The following is a 22331-nucleotide window of genomic DNA, read 5'->3' on the forward strand; positions in this document are numbered from 1 at the left end:
ACACACACACACACACACACACACACACACACACACACACACACACACACACACACACACACACACACACACACACACTGTCAATTAAATGAAAATATTACTGTCTCTGATGGCACATGTTCCATGCAATTATTCAATTTGCTTGGTCTGCAGAGCAGTGCTGCGCAAAAGACACAGCACAGCTGAATCTGACACTCCTCCACTCCTCTGCCCGAGGGAGTGAGGGAGAGAGAGAGAGAGAGAGAGAGAGAGAGAGAGAGAGAGAGAGAGAAAAAAATAGTGAGCGATGTTGAACAGAGAAGCTAGGATGGCTGACAGGTCACACAGGACAGAGGGTGTGAGGGAGGCAGCTCAGCGCAGGAAGTTGATAATAGTCGAGTTGTAATAGTGTCTCTGAGGTACACTTAACAGAACCCGTCCCAAACCTCTCCTCTTGTCCCTTCCCTCCTTCCCTCGCTATAAAAAAGACTGCAACTGTAGCTGCAAACGACTGAGTCATAGTAATGATGAGGATGGCGATAAAAACATGGTGACTGATGTATTGTTGTATGCATTATGTATTTTGAGCTCAGTCATATAGCCTCTGTAGTTCAAAACAAGCTCAATTTCCATCAGGACAAGTTCCACTATTTTTTATTTGTTCATTGTACTGTTTTTATCCATTTCAATTGCATTTTGGGATTTTTATTTTATGGTGGTGCGGATTTGTTTTAACTCAGTTTGCCCAAAAGAAAGAATGAACAGATGAAGAAACAGGTGAATAGATGAGGAGGCTGGCGTAAGACTGGGACAGAGACCAAATGAGCCCTGAGTTCATCCTCACAGAGACATGCCAACCTATTGCAGCACAGAATGGCTGTTGTGTATCACAGCAGCTAAATTCCTCTCCTCTCTCTTTCTGACACTTCAGCGGACCCTATGTGACCCCGCTGTAACTGTCCCCATACTGCGAAAACACTACACGGCAGATAACTGTCACAGACAGAACTTTTTTTCATATTCCTCTCTAAAGCTACAAGCACTCAAATATACAGTATCACTACAAGACGGGCTGTCTCTACTGGCCTCTATCCTGTGTTTTACAGGCAGTGCATTTATACCACGGTAGACTTTAGGTATTCTTTATATGCTTATGCAGAATACACCTAAACTACAGTAGTTTGGTTTTGATCAACTTTGTGTTGTTTAATTAAATGTCTGCGGTCATATAGGCCTGGTGTGCAACAACATTTATCAAATTAATTCCCCAAAAAATACAGATGCGTAAAACTGAATGACCATTCAGGCGTAGAAAAATGTAGTAATGAAAGCAGTTTCCTGGACTAGCACTCCTCTGAAACCAGCCCCCTGCTCTAATCACTGGTGAACAAACAGAATGGACACTGCCTCTCTTTTCTAATGAGTTATGGATAACTCTGACCTTGAAAGAAGAGCAAAAAGAAAAACACTGTCCACTATAAACATAAATATTCCCTACGGAAAGAGGCCTTTCAACATTAAACAGCTGGTTCTTTTGGTTAGCATGTTGTCTGACTCCATTTCTCAGAGACCGCCAACTTCCAGAACATCACAGTGAATATACTTACATAACTTGTGCATCACCAGGCAATCCATCCTGCACTGTGCAAGTGAACACAACTTTTATTCACAGAGACATGCACACTGAGCACACAGTGCAATTTCTAACCCAGCTGTGTAATCTCTAAGGACAGTGAGAGCTTCATTACAAATTTAAAATAAGCAACTCTAAAAACTCTCTGGCTATTGACACTGAAATATAAAATCTGAAAAGGTTTGTAAGCTGCATTTTTAGCCCTACTAACTGTGTGGCAATACATATTTGTCAGCTGGTCGGTCCATTGCTTTGGTCCACACTGAACTAGCCTATTTGTTTGTCTTGGCCAATGGGAATGGGAACACTTGTAAAGTTACGCTAAATAACTGTAGATGAGCAACCAAAATATTATCTCATCTCATAAGTTGGCACCTTGTTTCTGCACACCTGCGTTGGCTTTTTGTTTTGTTAAAATGAATGTTCTGCATTCAGTTTTAATTTCAGAAACAACCTGGACACTGTGCTGTTTTCTCTGCATAGTTGTACTGCCTGGGACACACAAATACTTAGTACTTAGTATTTAGTGGGTTTCTTAAGCTATGACTTCAGGGTTTCCCACAGTGTTTTAAACATGGCAGGTGCCCTGAAATAAGAAGTGCCTCTGCTAACATCAGAAAAAAAAAAAATGTTAAACTTCACAGAGAACACGCTACACCATGCAGCCAAGGCCACATATTTATGCCATTCAAACTCAGGAGGCACTGAATAAACTAAACAAAGCTCCTGAAACTTCAAGTATTAGCCCTTCAAGAGAACCGTGGTTCACAGAGAGTGAGAACATAATCTGCCACCACCAGCGAAGAGAGCAACAACACACAATGCCTTATAGAAATAAGAAAACAGTTCCTCATGCTTGAAAAGCCGAGCATAACAAATTGAACCGAGCAGGATCTACAATCTGAAATGATGCTTATTTTCAGCTATTTCTTCATGTGTTTGAAACAAACATGAACACCAAAGACTGTAAAAAAATGACAACAATGAACAGACAATCCACCATGCTGAAATAATGTCATACAAACTGGAACCAAATTCCTTTTTGACTGCTCATTAAAAAGACTTCATTATTAGCAAACTTAAAACTACAAATAAGACAAAATGTCATGTTAAGATGGAGGTTGATCGGAAGCATAGCTCACAATGTACTCACAGTTCCAGTGTGTAGCCAGTCTATGAGAGCCTGTGCTGTTTCTGTAGGTAACTGTGCTCTGAGGCTGTCTCTCCCCTCCTGGTTGGGTTGGAGCTCCAAAGCAAGTTTGAGGTCCTCAGCTAACTGAACGACCTGCAGCGGGCCAGCACTGACGGGAGAACCAAGGTCATACATGTTGTTAGAAAACTCCACCGCTGCTGCTTTCGAACCTGGAGAGTATGTGGAAGAGGAGAGGAGAGATAATTACTCATCACAGAAAGATTATTAATACCATTCTTCAAAACTGAAACGTTATTGCAATACAAAACTAATCTATTAGGTGTATTACCAGAGAATTTGCAAGAGGACCTTAAATGGCTTTTTAAATACTAGGAAAGCAGAATTTAATCAGAGCCATGCATCCTCCTGAATGTTTCCAAAATGTCCATGTGTCACCTGGATCATTTCCCTGGCGCGCGCACACACACACACACACACACACACACACAAACACGTGCACACACATCTGGATGCACTCAAATAATTGTGACTCTGAACAGCTACACATTACAGAGTCTCCATTCAGTTTATAGAGTCCAACATTAATAAACAGCACATAATAAAGAGAACCTTTGCTTGAATTTCTCTGTACAACTGAGCATGAGAGTGAATGAGGAACCCAAAGCTAAGTCTTATCCATGTGAAATATCACATCTTATCCACAGGGTTTTCACTATGTACGAAGGAAATATCATTTAGCTATTTACCCAGGTATGAACTTATTTGAAGGATATAGGATATGAAAAAACTTTTGTTCTCCAAAACATTGTCTTATAGGATGGAGTATTAACAGTGACAGTGGAACATTGTGCTCTAACTCACTGCACATTATATAAATAAATAACTTCAGGCCGGTTGAGGGAAAGTGAATACGAGAATTTAGGATTTTAGAAACAAACAGAACATGAGCCCATTCTCCCAGTCACCTCTCCATCCATCTATGCAGACTTCAGTGTATTTGGGCCAGACCACACAGAGGAATTCACACACCGTGAACTCCAGCACAACAACTGTAGCAGGAGCCTACATTTGTTGTTTTGAGTGTCAGGTTTGGAGATCTGTTGTACTTTTATGAAATTATACTGTGATTTATTTACGGTTTTTTCTACAGGAGGTCAAGATAGATCACCACTGCTGGAACTGCCTCATAGGGGCCAACTTTTAGTAAAATACAGACATATAGGACATAGCTAGAGAGATTTGTGTTGTAGTGAGATTGTTTTATTTTAATTAATCCGGGAGGTCACCGGTTCACACCCCAGACCGGCTTGCCCTCTCTCATTTACCACGACTGAGGAGCAAGGCCCTTAACCCAAACTGCTCCAGTGGAGCTGCTCAGTGGCCAGCAGATCAGACTGTGGTGGGCAGCTTCCAGGTGTGAATTTGATCAGGGTCCTTCTGCAAAAGGGAGCTCCCCTAAAACAAAACACATTGGGGTGCTCAAGCCTCTAAACACCACAGAGCTGAGCCTTATTGCTACTGCCTCTGGGTGGCAACTTGGATTTCATCCATTTTCTGTTTATTCCACAGACGAGGCGCTGCAGTTACTTTTTGGCCGATTCATGGGGTCTGTGAATCACTCTTTTCTTGTTTTCCAAAAACTTTCTGAATCTGTCTGCACAAGGATAGTTTAACACTTTGTTTATGTTATGTGTTATTGAAAAAAAATAAATCACAAGAAAACTGTTATTGGATTTTTTATACTCAGATATTTATACTGGTATCAGTCTAAAAATTTCAGTATCCATTGGGATTTACTTGCTAGCTATTATATGCTATGTTTTGCTGTCGTGGTACCACTTGCCAATAATTCCTTACATTATTCTGTCCTAACATACTGTGGCGATGCCACTATATCAGTACTGTACTTTTTTGAATGCCTTAGCCTGCAGTCACTGCTCTGCAAAAAACAGTAAATGGTAGCACTATTTCAAATCACATCAACAACAATACCGATATCAGAGTCATTAACCAGTAGAGCTTTCACTTGTATTCCCATAAGAAACTTAACCAGAAAGGGAAAAAACTATGGAATGCAATATAGCCAACATATCTAAATTCTGTTGTCTCTAATTTCCTTGTTGGTGGTTGGCTGATGTTATCGTTAATGGGATTTCTATTTGTGGTCACTGAGAGCCGGAAGAGCAAACTCAGAGCACTCGATGAGGTCAGCTTGTTTTGGGCCAACAGCTAGTGAGCTTCAAACTGCATGCTCTTAATAATTATAATTCTGTACATAATATGCTGTCATTGAAGAATACCCAATAATTCCTGAGAAATTGTTATTATAATAACAATGTGTGATACAATGTGTTCTGAAGTTGTAATTTATGTGACAACAATCAAGACACGTTTTGCTTAATTGCTTGTTCCCAGTTCTTACTTAATTCTCCATTGACTTGACAACGCTTTGACTACAAGTCTATATACATACACAAGTATACAGTATATAAAAATACAAGTCTATATAGATTAACATTAAAAACCTGAAATGACGTTACAAGTCGCAGTGGATATTTTACAAGCACAGACCAGGTAATGTAGAGCAACATTGAACACAGGGTGCAGATGTTGGTTTCGGCTGTTTGAGTTGTTTGATAGGCTGCGTCATTAACAAGCAAGCGGCTCACCTGCTGCCGTGATAACGGATCGCTGGTGGAAAAATATGGAAAAAAGATGATAGCATAGTCTGCCGATTTATACTCTGATCCTGCTAATAACTAATATAGCGTATACAGCATTAATATATACACTGCCACAGATAGTTGCTCTCTCCTTATCCTTCCTGACTGTTCTCTAGTTTTCTGTTTTGCTAGTGTCCTTGTCACTACTGGTAGCATGAGGTGGTACCTGCAGTCTCTTCAGGTCGCACAGGTAGCTTCTCTAAGATGGCAAATTCAAATTCTGTGTTACCCAGCACAGTCTCAAGAGCATGGAGGAGATACCAATAGTTGGGCTGTTACACGAGGAGAGCGAGAGAGCCGTAGAAGGGCGTCAACCCAGCAGCAGGGCCAGTATCTGCCATCATCAGACCCTAAGCTGGTGCATAGTCTCATGTGGCCAGAGTGTGCAGGCAGCTCCTGGATGACGAAGACAATGATGCCATTGACTGGCCCTCATGTTCCCCAGATCTGAATCCAATTGAGAACCTCTTGGATGTCATGTATAGGTGTATTTGATGCTGCAAAATAGTGCCATAGACTGTCCAGGAGCTCACGAATGCCCCGATTGAGGTCCCGGAGGAGATCCCCCAGGACACCATCTGCTGTCTCATCAGGAGCATGCCCAGATGTTGTCAGGAGAGCATACAGGCACGGTGGGGCCAAACACACTTCTGAATCACATTATGAGGTGCTGAAAGTCACGCAAGCTGGATCAGCCTCTGATTTAATTTTTTTACCTTGATTTTTGGTGCGATTTTGCATCCAGCCCTCAATCGGTTGGTGATTTTGATTTCCATTAACTGTTGTTACGTCATTTTGTTCTCAACAAATTCTGCAATGAACAGTAAAGATTTTGATCTGGATCTGAAGTGTGATTTAAGTGTTCCAATAATTTTTGAAACATATTTTAAGAGACTACAAGCCTCTCTGGTGACACCTAGAGGCTTTACTGCTCCTTACAGCAAACCAGTTTGACTCACCGACAGCCGGTGACTGACCAAATGACACTGTTATCTGTGGAGCACTGTGCTATCTAAGCCAGGGCTATTCTGACACAGAGAGAAGTCAGTTTGTGTACAGATATTGGTTTCTGGGATACTTCAATATGACTGTAGAGAATGATACTGGATGTTGCACCAGAGCATGCGAGATCCTGTGACTTCCACTCGCCCACAGATTCTCAGTCAAGAAACTCCAAACAGCCAATATTAGTTATTTCTCAAAATAAAGACCACATTTTTTCAACTTCCATGTCATAGACTGCACTGCTATTTCCTATTTTTTTTACCTGCGATGATGTCATCCATCTGCTCCAGCGCCGCCTCCAGCATGTGACTGGCCTCCGTTTCCATGGTAATGGCAGGAAGCATCAGATATCAGATTTGTTCTGATGTTCTGTGGAAAAAGAAATAAATTTAAATTGGTTTTAATACCAACTTACTGCACATTATCTTTGGATATACTGTAGAGAATGTAAATAATGTTGACACTTGAAAAAGAAAAATGACATGCTTTACACAAGTGTATCTAAGAAACATCTGTGAAGGTTTGTAGATAAAGTCCACCAACTTAGCTGGTGATGCACTCTTGCGCACACTCCTGTCCTGCATGGAGACATAATAAAGCAGCTGAGGAGATGTGGATGCTCTAACAAACTCGAATTCGGAAATGATATTGCATCTCATTCGCTTGGCAACTTTCTATGGACACAACTCACAAATAAGTTTCTACAATGAAGAATTTCCAGAGCAAGGAGAACTTGGCATTGACATAAGTAAGTATATCACTGCAAGATAGAAATAAACTATATCTACAAAATCGCTATTAAGTTACACCATCTGCAGCAAGGGGATATTTGCTCTGAGAAACAGAAATTTATAACTTGGTGATATGTAATGGTTTCTGCAGCTATTCCTGATTAAAAGGTAAGTATTTGTTTTACTGTTCCAGGTAATAAATGACCATAAAATATTTGACAGAGTGAGGATATGGTTACTGATCAATACCAATGACTCAATCATTACTTAAAAGGACGAGCAGGAGTAAACTTTTATTGATGTTGTAATTTCTACTGGTCACCAACAGAGGTCCAAAAAGCCTCTTTAATTTTGCAAAACAAAACTCTGTTTCATGCAACACCTTAGGTTGTTTGCTAAATTTGAAGGATTTCCACGCTTATACTGTATATCTACATACGCATGTAACCCATACATGCACTCGTGTCTTTGAAAACCACCACCGCAGGCAAGAATAAAGCGTACATATAGCCGAGCGCTATCACACACACAGATTATTCCTCGAAGCAGGTTTGACTTTTCATCCATCATCGCTGCCTGTGGCTGCCCCTCCATCTCCTGCCATCCTTGTTTCCTGCTTTTCACCACACCGATCCTCCTTCCTGTCATCCCTTCTTTGGCTGGCACTCATCCCTTCTCTGTCAACTCTCCTTCAAGGCGCTCATCCCTGTGTCATGCTGTCATGCCGACTTACAGACAAATAGACATCAACATGCAGAAATCAAGGGGAAGGACAGTGACGTAATGACGCCTTGGGAGAATATCCCCCCCCGCAGAGCAGCCTAATGCTCATCTACATTAGCACCAACTTTCACAGCCACAAGTCATCATGACAGCTCACACTGGCAATCTGTATTAAACATACTCAATGGATTTACAGTAACATGCCGTCATTACAACTCTGTCGCTGTCACCATTCTCACAGTTTTCAATCAAAGCATGTGTCTGCTCCCATGATGCATGTGTGTGTACAGATGCGGATGGGAATGGTAATTTTATTGGTAATAATCATAAATGGCTCCATATTAGTCTTGAGACAGAGAGTGACTGCACCATTCAGACACAGTGACAGACTGACTCTGTTCAACAGCACTGTGGCAACAGTTGACCTCAACAGGACAACAATGCCTTTGTCTCTATGTGTGTGTGTTTCTGAGAAAGACAGAGTGTGTGTAAGCAAGGAAATTGTAGGGTTTTCATGTCTATGTGTGTATCATTGTGACACTGTGTGTATGTAAACACAAGACAAGACAAACTGTAACAATCCTGTCCACTGTCTCCCACATTGCACAATCTGTACAAAAGCTATGTGTGTGGAAATGGATGTGTGTGTGTGTGCATGTGGGAAAGAGAAGAGAGTGAACAGAGAGGGCACATCTGTCTGTGAGGTTCACTTCCTCGTGATGTTGGATTAAATCTTGGTAATGAAATGCCTAATGAATGGAATCGTTTCAGGAAAATTTTAACTTTAATATAATGTGTTGACCCTGTCTTTAACCACATAATATTTAGCTTAGGAATAAAAACAAACTGTCCTTTTTTCTTGTCTTTTGCTTAAGACACCTTTTTAAATGGAGATTTTTATGGTGTTCTTGAGAGCTCAATGCACTGTAACTTATGAAAACACATGCAAACAGACAAAACAAAAGAAAATGAAGGAAACATATTAATCAATATGACAAAACGCATTTGGAGAATACAAATGTTCTTCTTACAGTATGCTTCTATATAGAGCCCGACCGATAAATCCGATATTATCAGCAGATATGAGCTAATTGCAGATAGATCATACCTGTGTTGATAACAGCTGATAAATGACAATTAAAAAATAAATCATCTGTACATTTGTTCAAAGTATTAGTTATAACAATTAAAAGGTTTTCAAATTTTAAACTGCATTACGTCATATTATCTAGGTGAGGTCTCATAACAACACAAAAAAAAAGTTAGGGATAATCTTTGTTTATGTTGTGTGTTTCTCAAAAGAATTGGCCGACATATCGGATTTTAAAATTCTCAAATATCAAAATCTATATCAGTCTTAAAAATCCCATATCGGTTGGGCTGTACTTCTGTATTTGAGTGTGTTTCTCACTTTGCAGTGTTTTTTTCTAAATGCTGTCCATATGTTGTCAAAGTGGTAAAGATTTCCCCATTTGCATGTATTTTGTTGCAGTTGCAGTGCGTTGAGCTTTCAGGGCCACTATAGATGTGTCAACTATGTTACCCAATTAAAATGTATGTTGCAGTTTTCAGAACTGTGTGAAAGAATATATAAATTAAATACACAATTATGATGTTTATTTAAGATCTTAATATAAAAACAGATTAGTGTGTTGTTCCTGTATAGTCAAATAATAAAAGAGTAATTGACTATAGATTATAGTATGTTACAGGTGCCAACTGTGGATTAAATAAATAATAATTATATATTAATCATGTCATTGTCTTCCTTATATGCAGACAGGTATTTATCAAGAATCCCTGTTAAACTGAACGGCAGGATCGTCTCCTGAGGTTAAATCACATTGTCTGTGTTCCTTGATTTGTCATTCATGTCTTAGTATTTGTAGAAACAGACACACCTTTTCCCAGGAAGAGAAATACACTGCAGAAAAACTAGTTTGTCAAACATGACCCGTTTCTTGCAGTTACACCCGACTCAGAGTTGACAGCTCTCTCTCCTGGGTCAAAAGGGAAGCTGGCACGCTGTTAACACAACAGGCAGATTGTACAGAGAGTGAAAAAAAGTTTTCAGGTAGCTGATAAGATGTATTAAATCCTGTTTTGTTTATGGCTGGAAACTTTGAACAGGGACAAAAAATATTTGGATGGGTTGAGAAAGTCAAATGGCCCAAGAGATCCGATTGCATGAATTAAAAAATGTGTTGGCCTCAATCAGGATTTGCTGCTTTACCCTTTACAATCTGTCATCCAACTGAGCAGGTCAACCATGTTTCTATGTTGACAGAGCAGTTTACTGACAATGCATGATGGGTCAGCACCTTTCTGCAGCCCCCCCACCCACCACCACACACATCGATAGAGAGACATCCTATACAAACACCCACTGCCCCGTGCCCCCGGCTGTGAGAGGGATAAGCTGCTAACTAAAGATCCTCAAATCCAGCACCCTGCAGTCCAAGCACATTTGGTTTCAGGTATCAACACTATAGCCTTGGCTGTCAGAAACAGATAGTTTCACAACAATTTCTTCCACTCAGACTGACAAAATAAACACTGATAAAGCTTTGGTGCTGTACAGGATAGTTTGAAGCTTCATTCAATCGAATTCTAAATCAACATTTATATGATGTCCAGATTTTTTGGGGGAAGTCTATAAGATTATAAGCATTTTAATATTTGTAAAATTAGATTTCAGTGGTGGCTGCATAGGATTGTTTCCAACATGTGTGAGCCAAACATTTCCAATAACTCCAGACCGTTATGTCCAAAAACCATATTTATTGGCATTTACCCTTTCAAAAACAAATTTCCACTGTGGTCATAAAACGGTTTGCTCTCCCGCTTGCCGCACACAAATGGAGGCACACACCTGTATTAACATGGAGGACTAGCAGCGCATTAATTACATTTATATAACCACAATAAAAAAAATCATGTTTCCAATACGTTCATTTATTTGTGGCAGCCAGCCACAATATCAGTCAGTTTTATATTAGGCCTATTTAAAATCGTATTTGATTGCAGAGCGCCGTAGCGCATTCGCGCAGCACATCCTCGCTTGTCCCTCTCGCTCTCTCCCTCTCTCTCTCCCTCCCTCATGAACACAGCTGTACAAATCTGTCCAACACAACGCTGTCAATGTCGGAGACCCAGCTAATAAGAAGAGCTAAGTTAATGTTAGAATACAGCTGGGTTTTCGAGGCTAGCACACTGTATTTAGCTAGTAGTCAATATCGACTGCACGCGCGCACCCCTAGTTCATTACTTCTAAATATTATTAAACATAACTTACAGCAGCTAACGCTGCCCGTTGCTAAGTTAGCCACAAAGCCAATGCCGTGTTTATCAGTAAAGCAGTGCTAACATTAATGAGCGATTAAACTATATTGTTTGATGTATTCTAAATATATTTGCGAACTTCTTGTCTCTAGTTACAGTTGGCGTGTCAGAAATGATTAAACCAGAAGTCACATGTAAATAAACATGAGCCGAACAAGAATCTAACACGACTTCCTGCCTAACAAAGTTCTCTAACGTTACCTCTTCTTTTGAATGTGAAATGTTACTGTGAAATCTCAAAGTTGCAGATCCTTGCTGTAGACAATCATGTAGTATTAAAGGGATAAACTAAATGCGAATATCCTACAAAATAGTCATTGTGGCAGATTATATGTAAGTAATAACTATTGTGTAGTTTAATTTGACTCTTATTATCAAAACCTTAATATATTTTGTTGTACTTTTGTTCAAAGTACTATTTATACCAATAAGAAAGTTTCTTTTTATACTGCATTACGTCATGTATCTTGGTATCTAATTTAGAATTTGAATGTCCATGACATGATGGTATAGCCCTAGTTTGCAATGCTTAACTTAAACTCAGGTGGTTCACTCAGCTGGCCAATGTTCAACACCCAGAACAACACTTTTCCAGCCCTATTATCCACGAACGTGCCACGTGATGAAATAAAACATCTGCTAGGTGCCTGTATGCAAACTGTCATATCGAGAGATCTTTTCCTGAAACACACTGTATGTGAGAACAGAAAACAAAGCAGTGTCTGCCGCTTTACGCCAACCTCACTCGTTTCACCACCAGCCTCGGAGAGAGTGAGTGAGTGAGTGAGTGAGTGAGTGAGTGAGTGAGTGAGTGGAAAGAAGAGGATGAGTGGAAAGGGAAGAGTGATTAGGCGGAAACTGTCTGTGTGTTCATGCGCTCACCCGGCTCACACAGCTGACGGCAAGCAACTATCCAGAAGCTGTGGCTGTCTCGCTGTCCGCTAGCCAAGTGGCTGTGCTGCTAACAGCTTCATGATTAGCTCCATCAGGAACAAAGGCCTCAGTACATTACTGTCATCCAGCACTGCTCTGCACACCAACAATCTGATACACTTCTAGAAACTGCTGGGGTTTAATGTACAGGAGCAATACTCTTCTTCTTCTTCAGTATTAGCAAACCTGATTTATTTACAAAACTAAAACAACTACAAGGACAACAGACACAGGAGTACAGCAAACACAGCAAATAGATGGAAAAGTCGAATAATATGCTAAAGCTCAGCATAAAGCAACAAAGAAAAATTATGCAATGGTCTTTCTGTACAAATAGTGTTGGATCAGTCTTTGTCTCTGGCCAGAACTCCAGAAAAGCATACAGAGTAGGCTGAGGAAACTCAGGCTGCGTTTCATTTTGAAAAGGCTTAAAAGAAAAAAGATAAATGCTATGAGCTACTGACATTTGAGGTTAAAAGACTGAGTAAACATAGCATACAATTCTACCCAAAAACAAACCCAGTGAAATGATACCTGAATGAAAGTAATGCAGTCTTCTCAGACCTGCTCAGAAGTCTTCCCATAGCATTTTGCAAGTGGAGATGAGCCACAGCTTGATGGCCAAGTTAAAAGAAGGTTTGGCAGATTTGGACCTGTTATAGCAGGAGAAAGTATAACAAGTGTAACTAATAGCATTAACAATGCCTCAGTTCCATTAAGTGTAAGCCAGTAAGCCAGACTGCACAATTGCAGAACCCTGAAGCTGGCTCACCTAAATGGAATGCAGCCATTATTAATGTTATTAATTACACCTGTGATATTCCTGCTATGGCAAAATGAAGAAGGTCTGTTGTCATGACTGGCTCTCAGGAGTAATGCAATGTTGCTGTTTATGTCTTGCACTAAATATAATTGAAATGGCTTTTAGGAACATTGTTCAAAGTGTAAATTTAAGGTGAAAGAGACACTTAAAGCTGCATTCAATGATTTTCTCTTTTTTCATCACTTAGGCCAGGCTGTAAGCATTGACATATTATCGCCTTATAAAGCTTTTATAGCTAATACCTTAGCAAAACTATTTCCTATTTACATGAGTCTGATATTTATTCTCATTTTAGCTCTGGTTCAGTGTCTACCAACTCCTTAGAAAAATATCTGCTGCTAAGTGCTCCACTATGTTCTCCAGCTAACGTGTCTGCTGGTCAGGTCAGGTAGCCTACAAAGGTTTATCAGAGCTTTGTTAAAACAGTTGCCTGCTGCATCTGGAAACAAGATTGAGAGTGACTAAAGTGAATCTGCGGACCCTAATTCTTTCACATTATAAGCAACAGCGTCATATACACAACAGTATATAGCAGGTACAGCAAAACACTAACACCAACACAGTTTGTGTTGTACTTTTCACTAAGGTCAACCATGCTGCCCATTAAAGCAAAACAAAGTGCTATGGACAAAATATTATGAACAATTACAATAATAATTTAACACCTTTCCTCAGCTTGAAATTGCTCTTGAAACACCTCAGGTCCTACTAGCATGACTGCTTTGTAGAGACAATAAGAAGCATAACTTTATTATTTAGTAAGATTAACTCTCTATAAGTGGGCTACTCAGTCCTCAGCCCCACTCACAGACACAGAAGAGAGAGAGACAGAGAGAGAAAAGCTACTAAAAATCATCTCAGAGCTTAATATGTGGGCTTGAACAGTGGTTAGATTATCTTCTCTAGAGAATGACTGTGGGTAGTGTGTGACCTGTGAACCGTGCCTGATGCATGGCTGCTGGGGGAGCAGGAATATATAGTTTCATGTGACTCCCAGCGCTGTGCTCATCTGTACTGTTCTGCGTTGAACTTCTCTGCTCTTTATTGTCCTATTTAGTCCTGCTAAAGTGCATTTGATTCAACTCTGTTCTGCTTTGCTCAGTTCTCTCAAGGGAATATGGCTCTGTTTTCTATATATTATCTGATTCTTTTCTCCATGACTGTGCTCTGTGTTATACTCCGGTCAGTCCTGTTCACTTCTGCTCTCATTTTCTGCTGTAATCTATTTTGCCCTCAGAGTGAGGCTAATGAACCATAACTCAAAACAACACATGACTTCCAGTCAATGATCATCGTGGGGGTAACAAACAGTAATGTGAACATTCAAACGTTACTTCAAATCTTTTTTCCTGCAAAAGACACCACAATTGTCATCAGCCTGATGTTATTAATGTGTCCAATAACTTAAGTCATAAAGAGAATGTCAGATGGAAAGAAATAAAAGGCTTGGTAAACTGAGGTAAGTTGACTTTAACCTCGAACATAATAAACACACAACAGCCAAGAACGCTGTGCACCGAGCACACAGTGAGTTGGTCTTTCCATGCCTGAACTAGCGTGCCGTTGACAAAATTCACATGAAGGGCAGAGAAACAACAAACAAGTTTGAGTAACCATATCACATCACAACACAGTCCTCTACTCTTTACCATGAGTTTTCCATTATAATGGTCTGACCTTCAAAGAAATACATTGCAGCAAAGAACCACTCTCTGATATCACGTTGTCCCAGGAGGAGTTTTGTTCTTGTTGTTTTAGACATGCCAAAAAGGAAGTGCCAATGCTGTGCGTGAGGACAGGACAATGGAGTGTGTAAAACCTATAATGATTCCTTGGGATTTCATTTCTCATTAAAAGTTAACTTGCCTAGTCATTTCACTTGCTTATGTATTACAGTAAAGGAATTGCAGTCTTATAAAATAAATGACCACCTTGATGAATAAACACATAATTTGACTGCACACCTTAAAACCGGTAGCAGCAGCCTGAAGGAGAATTTGCAGGGCTACCATTGTACAGTATACACACAGTCACACCTGGCGGGTATCCAGTACTGCCACATTCTTGCAATGTCAGTTGCGGAACAGCTTGACTATAGTAATCATCAGTGTGTACAACTTGCCCAAGGGCACCAACGGCTAAGATCAATAGATTAAACCTGCAAAAGAACTATGTTTGTGCTGACCGTTTGAATGGACAAAAGCCTGTGTAATGAATGACTTCCAAGTAAACCACTAAGCATATCAAGTGGCATTCAGCTCACTTAGATTCACAGGCAACTTTGGTCTGGGATGTAATGAACATTAAAATATTAAAACATGATGCAACTAGAGATACACTGCAGGCCATAATGCTCAATTCCATTTTATTTCCAAGATCTGATTTTTGATTTTTTTTTTTTTTAAATATGGCCTATATCAGACTCCATGGTGAACTGTCCACAGCCTGAAGTGACCCGCATGTGCAAAAGAATAATATGACGTCACAGGCAGCACGCTGTCATATGGAAGAAAACGTGGACGCCACAGAGGGTAGCGTTTCATTTAAAAGTTGATTTAAGTTGGAAGGAAGGGAATTTGTGAGCAAATGATAGTAAGGACAAAGAGAAAGAGAGCCAAATTAGTAATTATGGCTAAAACAAAATCAGATTTAGGTCACTTTGGCCATGGTCTAAATGCGCTGTAAGAAAGACACAGACACAGTGATAGAAACACAAAGACGCACAGCCAAAGTGAAGAAGAGATAACTAACTGTAAAGAGAAAGTAGTAAAGAGATTTAACCCAAGACAGAGCTCCTCCAACAAAGGCAAACAGCAGAGCTGATATGAGCTGACACTGAGCGGATCGATGTACGACACTTAGCCTCTGGACTATTATCATAAGCATAGCTCATTACTTATCTTCAAGATGACTTACAGAAGAGGATGGAGACATGGAGGCACACACAATTGACTTAGTCACATACTCATTTCCACATTCAGTCAGTGGGGAAGCTCCTGAGAATCACTTTTAAAGACAATGCTGTGACAGCTTATTCAGTACAGATCGCACTTTTTGTTCTATAAACATTTCTCAAAGGCAGAGCTGCTCTGGAGGCCAGGTGACCACGGTGAATCAATGACAACAATATGGGATGAACTATACTTATTAGTGTTTAGGAACCTTTTTGACAATGGCCAATTGGAACTAACTACACTGAAAACATACTGCAATTGAAGACTTTTTTCCTGCATTTGTGTCAAAGGGTAATAATAATAATAATCACAGTGGCGGGCTAACTAACTAGCCAGGTAGTCTGAATTTGAAAGTAAACTAGGCTAACCTCGCTTTGGAAAATTGGATTTTTTCCAGCAACAAAGTTTTTTACTAGGTTTCAGTCTGAAGCTTAGCATTTTATGATTGATCAAATCAATGAGGACAAATTAAAATACTTTCCAGTTATTTTTATCATTTTGGGATGAAGCAGGGTCGGTTTGTTGGGGCATCCAAATGGATTCTCATACTTGCACAACATTTTGTAGAAGGGTTGGTCATGAGCCAAAAGACAGCTGATTAACTGTTCATGCCAAGTGGCAAAAAGAGGGTGTGGTAATGGGAGTGGCCTATAAGAAAAAGGTGCATAACCAGACAAACAGATGTACAAATAGACAGACAAATACACACACTATTTTGCCACGTCCCCTTTCATAACTTATGAACCAGCTGTCGTAGACAAATTTGGACTGAATGGTTGCCAATTGATTTTCCCCCTTCAGCACTAACTGTTGTATGGAAAAGTTAAATATTCTGAGGATTTTTAGCAAAACTTAAGTCTCCATCATGTTTCGCAAAGTCCTGTCACGCCTTATCAGACACTATTCCCACCATCTGCCTCTTCAGAGTGATTGTGCATAATCCATCAGTTTTAGTTCTGTGGCTCATACACGCAGTTGACAGCTGCTCTGTTAACATCACAATTCAGCTGCCTTGCTGCCTGCGTCCTCCGCTGTTTACGAAGGCAACACTGTAACTGTTGGGTATCATAAAGTTAACATTAACGTTCCCCATATCCCCCGGCTTCTATGCTTCAACTCTCTGAAGTTTATGGAGTTTGCTAATGTACAGAAAGTATTGCTTGTTGCTAAGGTAACTGCTATCCACGGCTAACTAGCTGCTGTTAGCCTTGTGGTCATAGCTGACTCAGCCCGGACTGGGATTTTGGAGCACCGTCACACCTCTACTCAAGCATTGGAGGTTTACAGGCCAGGATAACGTCAGCGAGCGGCGCCCCACAACCGGAGCAGAGCTCTGCAGCCTCCCAGTGAGCACAGTAGAAACGGGACTGTACACAGAGACCAACAGCGAATATAGAACTGAGGTGATAGCGTTTCTTGATGCACAGATACATTTACTTTTTGCTAAACCACAGACAGCTAACGTTACTAACTGTATCTGTAGCTAGTTAGCTCGGTTTGCCGTGCTGCTAACTGTCTTTTATTAACGGCCCCGGGGTTCTAAGAGCCAAACCCGGCAAGACGGGGTGGGGAGTAACGCACATTCAGCGCTATTGGCTACTGTAAACACCATTCAACATCTGTAACAAGTCCCTTCCTGTCTTTGTGTTTTTAAATATGCAGAAGCAAATAGCACATTAATGGGAAAATTAAATAAAAAAATGTATATTAAAATCTTTAAAATGTTATAAGAACAAAAGGAATCAGTTCTTTGCTGTTGACTCATTAGTAATCATTTGTCTACATTGTATACGATTAACAAAGTTGTTATTTTTCTCTTGTAAATCAATAACTTGCAAAATAGTCTTGAAAACCAACATGAAAATTAATTGTGATAAGATTTTGAATCGTGATCCTACCTGAAATAAATCGAATGATATTTTTGCCATATCGCCCACCCCTATTCCCAGCAGACAACAGTATTGGTTCATAACTACTCCATGGTTTTGTCTGTGAATTCATTGTTTCATTGAGAATGTACCAAATTCTATAAATGACATCCTGTTTGTTTAAAATATAGACAGCTGTAAATGCACTGTTCTACTATTGCTAAATACTATGGCTTCCCCAAAAGCTCCATGGAAATATTCTTGAGCTTGATTTTCCTATTCTGACCCTTTTCTTTTAATTATGTCTGAGAAACTGTAGATGCTGTCAATTAAACTCAATCAGTTAATTCAGTTTGATACTACCTACTAAAGACACGTGAGACCGCGAATTATATTGCATGTTGAAAAAGGTGCGTTCACCCATCACTGCATTCCTGATTATAACACACAGGGAAATTTTAGGGAAGTGAGGCAGTGAACCGGTTGAGATCTATGAGAAGAAAATGTTCCATCTGCAGTTTGTTTTCTAACTTGCCTGACAGGAACAGAAGGTTAGGAACATTATTCCAGCGTGTTCACATATATATACAGAATCTGGCCAAGACATTTGGATGTGCATACATTACATATGCAAATGATGTAAAAGTATTTAGAGTTATGTAAGAGTATCACGCGAAAGCAAAATACAACCTTCAGTGACCACAACTAGCCTTTAACTCACTGATGAAAGCTCATGACAAACATTTCTTCAGAATTAATCAATAACACATGAACAGAGTGTCGACGTGTTAAATATTGAGTGACCCTACTTGTCAAACACGCTGTCGACATTAGAAATTCCAGCATCACCAAACTTTCACAAGGGTCAATTATTGGGGATGACCTGCGAGAACAAGAAATGCCAGAATGCATGTGAACCTGTGCGTTTGAGAAGAAGGGTTAAACATTAACACAGAGAAACACAAGAGAGGGAGGGGGACACACACCCTTCTGTGTGTGTGTGTGTGAGTTTACCATTCCTCCTCATTTGGCTTAGCCTGTTTGGATTAGTGTCACCAGCTACAGGCCAGACCTAAGCCCCCCAGGCCCTCCTGTCACACAGGGTAAATACAACTCTGTGTGTGTGTGTGTGTGTGTGTGTGTGTCAGGGGAGCCAAGCCAACAAGAAACACCAGATTCTTCACCAATTAACATCAATGCGACGGGACCACTGACATTTAAGATGAGGATGTTCCTTGTGTTGTGCTGTCCTTTAGTTCAGCCTGAAAGTCTCTCTCGCCCTCCCTCCCTCATTTCCTACCCCTCTCCTTTAGTTGTGTGTTCTCTTTTTCACCACTTGGAGATCTTGGTAGCCAACTGGTGTTAGTGTGTTAACAATAAAAATTGAGTTAAACTAACATGTTGGCTAATATAAACACACCTGCCAGCTCATTTATGTGTCGCACCACTGCTATTTAAAGTTACAATACAAGCAGACACTTGCTGTAGTGAGATGAATGTGGGGTGACGGCCGTTGGGTGCATGGTCGGCCCTTGGTTGAAAAATGTAATCCAAGGTTTATGATCCTTACAATGTGGATATTTTTTGGAGTTCATTGTTACAACAACAAAAAAGGTTTGATGAAACCCAGCCGTGGTTGATTTTTACAAAAACATCTCCAGGACCATACTTGGCTCTTCCACCTCATCTCACTAGTTCGCTAACAATTGATCGTTAGTTAGGTCTCATACATGGCTCTGTGTGTGTGTGTGTGTGTGTGTGTGTGTGTGTGTGTGTGTGTGTGTGTGTGTGTGTGTGTGTGTGTGTGTGTGTGTGTGTGTGTGTGTGTGTGTGTGATGACCAGAGTAAAATTACTTTGACAAGAGAGGTACACAGATGCAGAGTACTGTGCAGTGGCAATGAGAGCGAGTTTGTCAGGTCAAGCCACGCGTACATACTGGTCCACAAGTTGTCTGGTTTTCAAGTTTTGTCCTGTTCCCCCATTCTGATGAAGTGCTTTGAGAAACTGATTCTTTAGCACATAAAGAACAACATCCTAGCCAGCCTGGACCCTCATCTGTCTGCTTTCAGAACCAACAGATCCACAGAGGATGCCATCTCCACTGCCCTCCACTCAGCCCTCCCACACCTTGAGAAAAACAACACCTACATCAGAATGCTGTTTGTGGATTTCAGCTCAGCGTTCAACACAATCTCCTCGTGAAACTGATCAGGAAACTCAGCACTCTGGGTTTAAATACAAAACCCTGCAATTGGATATTGGACTTCCTCACAAACAGACCCCAGTCAGTTCGTATTGGCAAACTCACCTCCTCCACTCTAGTGCTCAACACCGGAGCCCCCAGCGCTGGGTGCTCAGCCCCCTCCAGTTCACACTGTACACCCACGACTGCATCCCTTGACATGAAGAGAACTCTGCTGTGAAGTTTGCCGATGACACCACCACCATCGGCCGGATTTCAAACAACGACTTCATATCAGGAGGAAATGGAGTACAGAGAACAACCTACTGCTCAACATTAGCAAAACCAAGGAGCTGATCATTGATTTCAGGAAGAAGGCGATAAAGACACACACTCCTGTCTACATCAGTGGAACTGAGGCGGAGCAGGTTCCTGGGAATCAGTACCACAGAGAACCTGACATGGTCGTCTCACATCTCCACGCTGGTGAAGAAAGCTCAGAAACGACTGTATTAAGAAGGTCAAATTCCCTCGCCAGCTTTTAGCATCCTGACTGGAAACATCACAACCTGGCATGGGACGTACACGGCCCAGGTCCGGAGAGCTCTGCAGTGGGTGATTAAAACTGCTCAGAAGATCATTGTATACCCATCTCCTGAGCATGTAAATGCTCCGCATTCACCATTCACACACTGAGCCTAAGTGCTCAAACAGAAACTAACATTCACACACATTGATATACTGGCAAAGTATCTTGCCCACGGACACTTCGACATGCAGCCCGGAGGAGCCGGGGATTGAAGCGCCGGTCATCCGATTAAAAGGCAACCCGCTCTACCTCCTGAAATTTGGTACTGATTCTGACTTAGAACCCGTTCTTGTTACTCAACCCTAGTCGCTAATTAGCTAACTCGGGACAACATGTCAGATAGTACAGTCCATGAAGCCACTTTTTTTGACACATGATGAAGACTTGTGTGTATTTAAAGGTAGAGTTACTGCAAGAAACACAAAGGCACATTTACAGCTTTCAAGCTGTCAGTTTCACTCTAAAAAGCATCATGAGCAGCAGGTAACAGTGCTAATAAATAACAGATGTGCCAGCCGATTGCTCAGTTGTATCATATGATCCAGTCACAGTGTGTGGCTCAGCAAAGTTCTTCCGCATGTTCTGTACACATGATGTGGATGAACTTTGCTTTGTGATGTAGGAACTACTCTCAGGGGACTCGCGAACTACTGCGGCTGCAACTACAACGGCTATCTCAGTTTTGGACAGAACAAATGTGCGTGTCAAAGTTCACCAAAGATAATTTGCTGCAAGTTTTCACAATAAATGCTGGTGTGAAAGGCTAGACTAGACTGATGATGCCAAAGGCCGGAGCTGTTTGCGAGATAGAATATCATCACATATCCACACCCAGCGCCCTCAACCTCATGTAAACTACTTCAGTTCCTTGGAAGCTTTTAAACCACTAACAAAACAGACTGTTTGTTCCTGCTAATGGCAAAAGCTTCCAGTAGAATTACCCAGTATTCACTTTGCTCAGTTATTTCAGTGTTTTAGTATCTTGTACATAGAAAGGACAGTCTCCAGCTTTGTGCCAGTTGTTAAGTTTATTTCAGTAATATCAGTTATTTGTTTGAATTTGTTCCATGTACATGTTTATGCGTTAAATGTTCACACACACACACACACACACCACTGTTTGGTCCTGTTTGAGTATTTAATTTCAAAATAACAATGGGTGCAGCTCCAGTGTTCTTTAATAAGTATGTCGAAAAGCTGACCATTCATTAGAGAAAACAGGGACCAATTCTGAGCACTTCTCATTTCTGGCTTTATCTAAATGCAATAAAAACTGGGCTTACAAACACTCATGTGTTCTGTTCTGTTCCAGAAAGGGCCTCCAAAACACACTATGAAGGACTAAAAAGCAGCTATAGGCTATCAAAAATCATGTACAAGACTTTTTAGAGAGATGGTGGCACAGAGGTCTACTCATGTCCCACTGAGTGTTCATCTCATCTTTCCCTAAGTCTCAAGATAAAACACCAAGAGGATATGCTGTATTTTTTAAGTTATCAAAACCTTTTGTCCTCCCTCTTCTCAAGATCTTTATGTTTCAGTGTTGGTGTTTTTTTCTGTAACCAGGCACAGCAGGGTGCCTGGTTACATAAATTCCTTGCCTGAACAAATAAACCCAACCGTACTTTATTAGCCTTATAACAAAACAACAAAACATGAAATTGCTTTTTTAAATCTCTTAGTGTGTGATTT

General features: G+C 40.6%; 1 protein-coding gene across 1 annotated transcript; it reads right to left on the minus strand.

Annotated features, from left to right (window-relative positions):
• Positions 1–2353: 2353 nt before the first annotated feature.
• Positions 2354–6862, minus strand: LOC123962243 (liprin-beta-1-like). Its single transcript, XM_046038272.1, has 3 exons — positions 6756–6862; positions 2766–2974; positions 2354–2359 (listed from the first exon to the last, which is right to left on the minus strand). The coding sequence occupies exons 1-3, from the start codon at positions 6835–6837 to the stop codon at positions 2354–2356; spliced, it is 297 nt and encodes a 98-aa protein (XP_045894228.1). The 5' UTR covers positions 6838–6862.
• Positions 6863–22331: the final 15469 nt, after the last annotated feature.

The sequence above is a fragment of the Micropterus dolomieu genome, linkage group LG22 (assembly GCF_021292245.1).
Source record: "Micropterus dolomieu isolate WLL.071019.BEF.003 ecotype Adirondacks linkage group LG22, ASM2129224v1, whole genome shotgun sequence".
NCBI lineage: Eukaryota > Metazoa > Chordata > Actinopteri > Centrarchiformes > Centrarchidae > Micropterus > Micropterus dolomieu.

Excerpts from the sequence above, each read along its gene's own strand:
- LOC123962243 (XM_046038272.1), bottom strand. The coding sequence starts at position 6,837 with ATGCTTCCTGCCATTACCATGGAAACGGAGGCCAGTCACATGCTGGAG. Across the intron at positions 2,975-6,755 it reads GATGGATGACATCATCGCAG|GTTCGAAAGCAGCAGCGGTG; the intron begins GTAAAAAAAATA and ends CATACTCTCCAG.